Source organism: Olea europaea, chromosome 12 (assembly GCF_002742605.1).
Source record: "Olea europaea var. sylvestris chromosome 12, O_europaea_v1, whole genome shotgun sequence".
NCBI lineage: Eukaryota > Viridiplantae > Streptophyta > Magnoliopsida > Lamiales > Oleaceae > Olea > Olea europaea.
Genome location: NC_036248.1, coordinates 3953375 through 3960583, shown reverse-complemented (window position 1 = coordinate 3960583; position 7209 = coordinate 3953375). Strand labels below are relative to the sequence as shown.

Below are 7209 nucleotides of genomic sequence, written 5' to 3'. Positions count from 1 at the left end.
TATATATATATATATATATATAATTTTGAAATAGTGATTAGATGGAGAATATGTGGTTAAATAATAAGGAAAAAAATTGAATTTGTGTGTAATATTATTTTATTTAAGAATATGTAGTTAAAAATAAGCTATGAAAAAAATATATTTTGAAAATAATGGGAACCAAACAAGGACTATGCCTCCATATCATGTTGATCATTAAATAATTTGTTAAACATTACACATCATGTCATGAAAATATATCAATGTCCTATCTCCATAAGAAAATTCAATAGGAACAATCTTTCATGTACATTTGGTGGAACTTTCCATTCAAAACGCAACAATTCGAACCTCAAACCATTCAAAATGTGACAAATAGACATCACACAATCACTTTGTTTCTCTCTATTAGCACCTCGATCATCGAGACATTACATTTTCTAGATCGAGATATGAAGTATCATGATTGAAATTGACAATCTTATCATGTGCGCATATGTGATCATACAATTGAAGCTTTTTCTCCTATCTCCTAATCAACACAAATATGTAAATCCACTAAAAAGATTATAATTTATTCATCATAATTAACTCTGCGATTCAGGTACCTCAAAATCTGTTCAGCTCAAACCTTAGTCTGGCAATAGTACCAGGATTGATGTTGTATATAGAATTTGCAGTTGGATTGCCTTGAGAGTTGAGACTATGGGAAATGCTCTTCTGCCAGAAAGAGGTCGACAGAAGGCTCCACACCCTCTCACAACCACCGGGCCCCGCTTGAATAAACAATTGGGAAGAAGAAGTGGCCCCCACCCGAGCTCTAAGTGTAGGTAAGGGCTTCTGGCAAATCTTTTCTGGCTCTCTTGCATGCTCCTTGAGACTATACATTTGGAGTCATTTAGTACAATTGTCCAATGCACAATAAATTTGCATAAAATTACACTTGAGTAATCCAAAAATATTGATGCTTGATTAGATGTTAGAAGTTCATATGATTATTGAAGTGCTTTTTGTTTTAGGTCTACGTTTATGTGAAAGGAGAACGGAAAATGTATTTTAGCATCAAATGATGCTTGGTTGGTCGATTCTTTTCATAGACAGCATGAACGCTAGAATATTTGACATGTACACGTTAGTAAGATATTTGGTTTGAATAAAATTTTTATACATTAAAGTCGTAAAATTATTAAGTTCATTTTAAACGATAAAGGGTGAATGGCTCAAAATGGTTAATTAATTGTAGCAACTTATCTCATGAGACATCCGATACAATTGCAAACATGTGCCCCTTCCAAACAAACATCCCTTAGTAAGTTGTCCTTATCCTTTTCTGTGTGTCCCATTTTTGTGCTAAATGCTTCGATAATTTAGATAGAATGTTGAATTATTTGGTCCCACAATAGAAAATTGCAAGTCTTGTGATGCTAAATGGAACCAGTCATTATTGTAATAGTTTTGACAAATACTTACAAATATTTATTACAATTGAATATTACTAACAAGATGAACATTGCCTAATCTTCATCGCAGTTCGCGTGGTTCTAAACCAATCATATTGTGCCATGTGTACATTTAATTTTTAATGGGATTAAGCCAAACGAATAGGCTCAGTGACAGGAGCATGCTCTAGGGCCTGAAATGTTAACCCCCAATTGGCAATGTTTTGTTTTGTTTTGTTTTTTTTTAAACTTTCAGTGAAAATCCGTCGAGTGTTTTTCTATTTAAAAAATTTGTTCACTGGGCCTATTTATGTAACAAGATAGTTTCTAATGTTACATGTTTGAACTATTGAAATAGGGCCCACATGGCCATTTCAGCTTAATCTAAAATTTATTGTCAACCCTTGAATTAATTAACCAAAATTATCAATTGGAATTATTCAATTTATTTTATTTTATTTTATTTTTTTGAATATTTTAGATGGGAGAAGATCCTGGCCGAAACCAAAGCTAACACGTGTCCAATCCAGTGCATAATTATTCTAATTATTTAGGTTGATTTTTTCAAACCCTATCTAGGTTGCAATATGTAGATTGTAGGGGTGCTCTCATTTTCAAGATGGATTAATTAACTTATTAATTGAAGAAATATGTCCGATTATCGGAGAAAAGAAATTAAACGAGAACTCAGCTATGCGAAATAGACAAAAAGGAAGTTGGGATTGCCGTTACAAGTCCTCCTTTCACTGAGACGGTCCTATTTTTTAGTTTTGTTTGTGCATAGCCACACGAAATCATAAAGAAGCTAGAGCTGCTATTTTCCTTATTTAACCTCAGATATTTTGCTAAAATTGTTGTACTCACTTGATTTTTCACAAAGATACTCACATATATTTACAAAGTACGACGTAGATCACTCTTATGTTATCAAAGTCAGTCACCTTATTATTGAGCAGGAAAGTCAAGCAAAATAGTCAAATCTAGCCATGAGATCACCGGCTCGCTCCTTGCTCATTCTCAAACTCGATCTAGACATGGGTTCCACAATAAGTAGTGATTGATCTAGTATTTAGTAACCGTAATTAATCTAACAAGGATTTAATTACGCCAAGACAATGATCAGGAACGATTTTGACAATAATTATAAAGGCGTAACATGAACAGTTATTGTAAAGGTACGATAATATAGCAATATGCTAAGTAAACTTTATTAACCCGTATTACTTATAATGTGATAATATGCAAAATGCTCTGCATATTACTTCTAGAACTATTTTTAATATCAAACTAATCTTGTCTAATTGCTCTTTCAACAAATATGATTTGGACAATTGCCATTCACCAATCGAATTTATCCTGCTGGCATAATCCTCAATACCTAATATATTAATTCCTTCTTCTTTTTGGGTCAATTTAGAGAAAAAAATGAAGTGTCCCCACTCGTGAAAGGGTCACTGTCTATTTCATGGCAAATTAGGGCATAATAACTAAAGTGTCATTCTGTACCATCTATAATAGTTCATTTTGTTGCAAATTAAAAGAAGTGAGGTTAAATTTGTCATTTCAACTTTGTATAAATGGGAGATAAACTACTTTCTGGTAGCTGATGTAGGGCCTTTTGTAATCTATACTACTTTTTATCCTTGCAGACAGCTGTTTTCAAATACTATGTGCTTCTGGGAAAGGAGGGTAATTTGGGAAATACACTTAAATATGCCAAAAAGAGCACATGAAAATATATTCAAAGAGTCCTTAACAAAATCGAGTATGTATTTCTTGAACAACATTAATTAATGCGTGTTGGTCCGGATAATTTTGTCTATAGTTGAAAAGAATTATTGAAATTTGGAATCTTCAACTATTTTTGTAACAGAAGAATAAGTCATAAAGTTACTCGCGATTCGAACTTTTTGTTCAATGTAGGAATCACTTATTTGAACCAAAAATAAAATAAAATAAAATTCTATAACTACAGATTTGAAGAATCTCATTCTTTTCCTTGATTAGTCTTTCATAAATTATCCATTTTTAATATTGTCTTTTTGCGTAAGGACTTTGTTCTTATCTTGATTGTATCAACCCAATCAACTTAATCCCACTCAATTCTTTATATGAATAATTCAATCGTCAACTCGAGTAAACTAAGTCCTCGTTTGGTCCCATTATTTCAAATTTTAATGGGTGGAATAACATTTTTTTGAAGAATGAGTGGTTGAAAAAGAATGAAAAGTTTTCAATTTACGTGTAATATTATTTTATAAAAGATTGTGGGTTGAAATACGAGATAAAAAAATAAAATTTAATTTATTGGGGGCCAAACGAGGGCTAAATTAATATAAACTTGAACATAATTGCCCCCATTTTATCTATTTGTATTTGTATTGAGTAATATTATGTAGCCTTATTGGACTTACAATCATAGACTAAGTGACGCTAGATGATATATTAAATGAAAAATAACGTTTAATGTCATATTAGCGTCATGCTGATTGAGATTACTCATTTAATTTCACATTTCATTTAACATATTATCTAGCACCACCTAAATTGGAGTTGTAATTCCAGTGAAACTAAATGTCATTACTCATTTGCATTAGTATGATAGTAAGCTTACACATTTTTAGCTGAAATGCCAAAAAATTCAATATTTTTAACATAATTGATAGTGATTTCGTATTTAATACCCAGTATTAAATTGTATTTTAAAATACAATGAACGAAATTTTAAATTCAGATACGGATTTTTCACTCGACTAAATCTAAGGAGTGGAGCTAAAATGAGATGCATTTGGTCAAGTTTAACGGAGGATGGATTTATTTTCAAACAACTTAAATAGATTGCTTAGAAAACACGTTTCTTCCACCCCAAAAACATCAAGTATTTATGGACTAGTGTTGAGCATATGTTATCCTTTTGTCATAACTTCTCTCAACTTTTAAGGTCAGTTTAATGGCTTCCGTCTCTCTTTCTTTCTCCATTAAGTTTTGCCATTTCTTTCCATCTTGTGCATGAATTTTCTTTTAATTCAGTTATATCCACTTTGAATTTTGATTACTTGAGATTGATTTCGGAAAGTTGGAACTGATTGGCAAGAATCCATTAAAAAGTCATCCATATCTTAGTAAATTATTTATAATTCACCTGTTGTCCATTGACTACCGTTTTCAAACAGAAGAGGTGTTTGCAAGAAGTGTTCAGGTTTTGACAATGGAGAACAATCTCGGAGTTGTGAAAGGGGAGGATCAAATGGAATTACCTCCTGGATTTAGATTTCACCCAACAGATGAAGAATTGATTACTCATTATTTATCAAAGAAAATTCTTGATAACAATTTCTCTGCTATAGCCATAACGGAGGTGGATATGAACAAGATTGAGCCGTGGGATTTGCCACGTAAGTTGTTTATTGAACTCCTTTTTTTTTTTCCTTTTCTTTTATGGGTTTCTTCTTTTCTTTTTGGTATTAATTTTGCTTTTTTCGTTTAGGGAGAGCAAAAATAGGGGAAAAGGAATGGTATTTTTTCTGTGTAAGAGACAAAAAGTATCCCACTGGTCTTAGAACAAACAGGGCTACTGCTGCAGGTTACTGGAAAGCCACTGGTAAAGACAAAGAAATATTCAGAGGAAAAATCCTTGTCGGAATGAAGAAAACCTTGGTTTTCTACAGGGGAAGAGCCCCGAAAGGCGAAAAATCTAATTGGGTTGCTCATGAGTACAGAGTAGAAGGAAAGTTCTCTATCCACAACCACAACCTCCCAAAACCACCTAAGGTAAGGCTTATATAAATTCATTCTATGTTAATTTCAAGATTTGATATACATGAATTGACTTGGATTTTGTTGCAGAATGATTGGGTGATCTGCAGGGTATTTCACAAGTGCTCCAGTTTGAAAAGGGATCCATTTAATGAGTTGGCTCCTACAACTCTGCCACCTTTAATGGACGACTCTTCGCCATTTGTATCCGAATCAAGCCACGTGCACTGCTTCTCCAATCCAATTCTGGTCGTTTCTCAAAAGAATGAAGAAGAAGCGATTCCTTGTTTCAACGACCCTTTCTCTGCTAATCCAATGGATACATTTACCACTAATTCTACCTTTTCTTGGGGACAATTTGGTTCAACTCATGGAGGATTTCAATTTCCAGGTTCAATTCCACGGCAAGATCCCTCAATTCTGAGGAGTTTACTTGGAAATTATGGCCAAAATATGATTCAGAACTCCAAAAATCAGAAAGAAATGGTCAGTGTATCACAAGAAACTGGCACGAGCACTGATATCAACACTGAAATTTCTTCCGTTGTATCAAATCATGAAATAGGAAGGCAGTCAACTGATGATCGAGAAGGACCTTCAACTTCAGTTAGCCTACAGAATTTGGGCTGTGTTTGGAGTTACTAAAAATTTCTAGAATAAAAAATAAGAACTTAAGTTTGCTCATAAAATGATTGTGTGTGTATTAAAAGTTTGTATTAGAATGAGGCTATACATTTTGTAATATTCATCAATTGATTCCTCTATTTCTATGACAGTATTGATTGCTAACTGATCTATCCAATGTTGTATATATAAATTCATATGTTGTATTCATCGTTTAGAATATGGAAAGACGGATATGCCAAAACACATTATAAACATATTTTTTGAATAAACTAATAATTTTAAACGCGGTATTTTAGGAATTTAGCTTCACTGTTATTGCAAGGACTAAAATGAGCACCTTTGTCGTGGCGTTAGTTTATTAAATTTTCTATGACAATGATATCACATTAATAAACTATTTATCTTTTATTTTGGTGAAGTGTCTATTTTGTAAATTCCATAGATGCATCAGCACGGTTTGAAAACAGTTGTTTTTAGGTAAGAATTCTCTTTCATTCAATTATTCAACTATACTAAATTGTTGATGAAACAATATTCTCACATTTTCTTAATATCTACCCTTTCCTTCAACACTCAAATTCTATTTATTAAAATTAAATTTTCTTAATGTAATTCAAAAATATCCCTCTAAATACTTGGAATAAATTCCTTTGACGGTCCTCAATTTTTTAGTGTGGCTATCATGTTCCCAACATTTTTAATATTGTATGTATGGGATTCCCATATGATGAAAAACTTCTATTTGGATGTAAAATGGTTATTTAACGCGCATGATATATTGGGCTGTCTGAAAGGATAAAATTATGAATAATATTTTTTGCAGTCGCTCATTGTGGCAGTCGCCCTACGTGACATACACGTATCAGGTAGTTATTTGATGCATTAATGAATAAAAAAGTTACCACATTAATGTATCAAATAATTACCTGCCATGTGTATGCCACGTAGGATGACTATCGCAGTGAGCGACTACGAATAGCATTACCCTAAAATTATATATAAAAAACAACATTTAATGTGATTTGAGCTGTCATTTTTTGGAAGGGTAATTACGTTCACGCCACAAGTTTTATTTGTTGTACCACAATTTAATTGCAATAGATGTTCTCAACTTTTTTTGCCACATTTTCCATCAAAATTGACATTTCTAATCAATGGGGATGTCATGCGGGCAATATTAAAAGATTGGGGACATGACTGTTACAAATGAAAGTTTGAAAACATGATTGCAACACTTAAGAAGGATTAAAGACTCGTGGACGAATTTACCCTATTACTATTTGTACTATTAACTACCCTGTGGACTAATCTATAATTGTGGGGAAATCTATGTAATACTATGGAATAAGGGAAATCCTCTATGCAGAGGTCTTACCGACCCCTACAGTGAGGGGTCGGTCCCACA

General features: G+C 32.7%; 1 protein-coding gene across 2 annotated transcripts; it reads left to right on the top strand.

Annotated features, from left to right (window-relative positions):
• The first annotated feature begins 4266 nt into the window (after positions 1-4266).
• LOC111405256 (NAC domain-containing protein 100-like) lies at positions 4267-5974 on the top strand. 2 transcript variants are annotated; one of them, XM_023034061.1, is made up of 4 exons: positions 4267-4362; positions 4595-4816; positions 4909-5192; positions 5268-5974. In XM_023034061.1, the coding sequence occupies exons 2-4, from the start codon at positions 4630-4632 to the stop codon at positions 5820-5822; spliced, it is 1026 nt and encodes a 341-aa protein (XP_022889829.1). In that variant the 5' UTR covers positions 4267-4362; positions 4595-4629; the 3' UTR covers positions 5823-5974. The 2 variants fall into 2 exon arrangements, with proteins under 2 accessions (XP_022889829.1, XP_022889828.1); XM_023034060.1 differs by having other exon boundaries at positions 4331-4816.
• Positions 5975-7209: the final 1235 nt, after the last annotated feature.

Excerpts from the sequence above, each read along its gene's own strand:
- LOC111405256 (XM_023034061.1), top strand. The coding sequence starts at position 4,630 with ATGGAGAACAATCTCGGAGTTGTGAAAGGGGAGGATCAAATGGAATTA. Across the intron at positions 4,817-4,908 it reads TGAGCCGTGGGATTTGCCAC|GGAGAGCAAAAATAGGGGAA; the intron begins GTAAGTTGTTTA and ends TTTTTCGTTTAG. Across the intron at positions 5,193-5,267 it reads ACCTCCCAAAACCACCTAAG|AATGATTGGGTGATCTGCAG; the intron begins GTAAGGCTTATA and ends ATTTTGTTGCAG.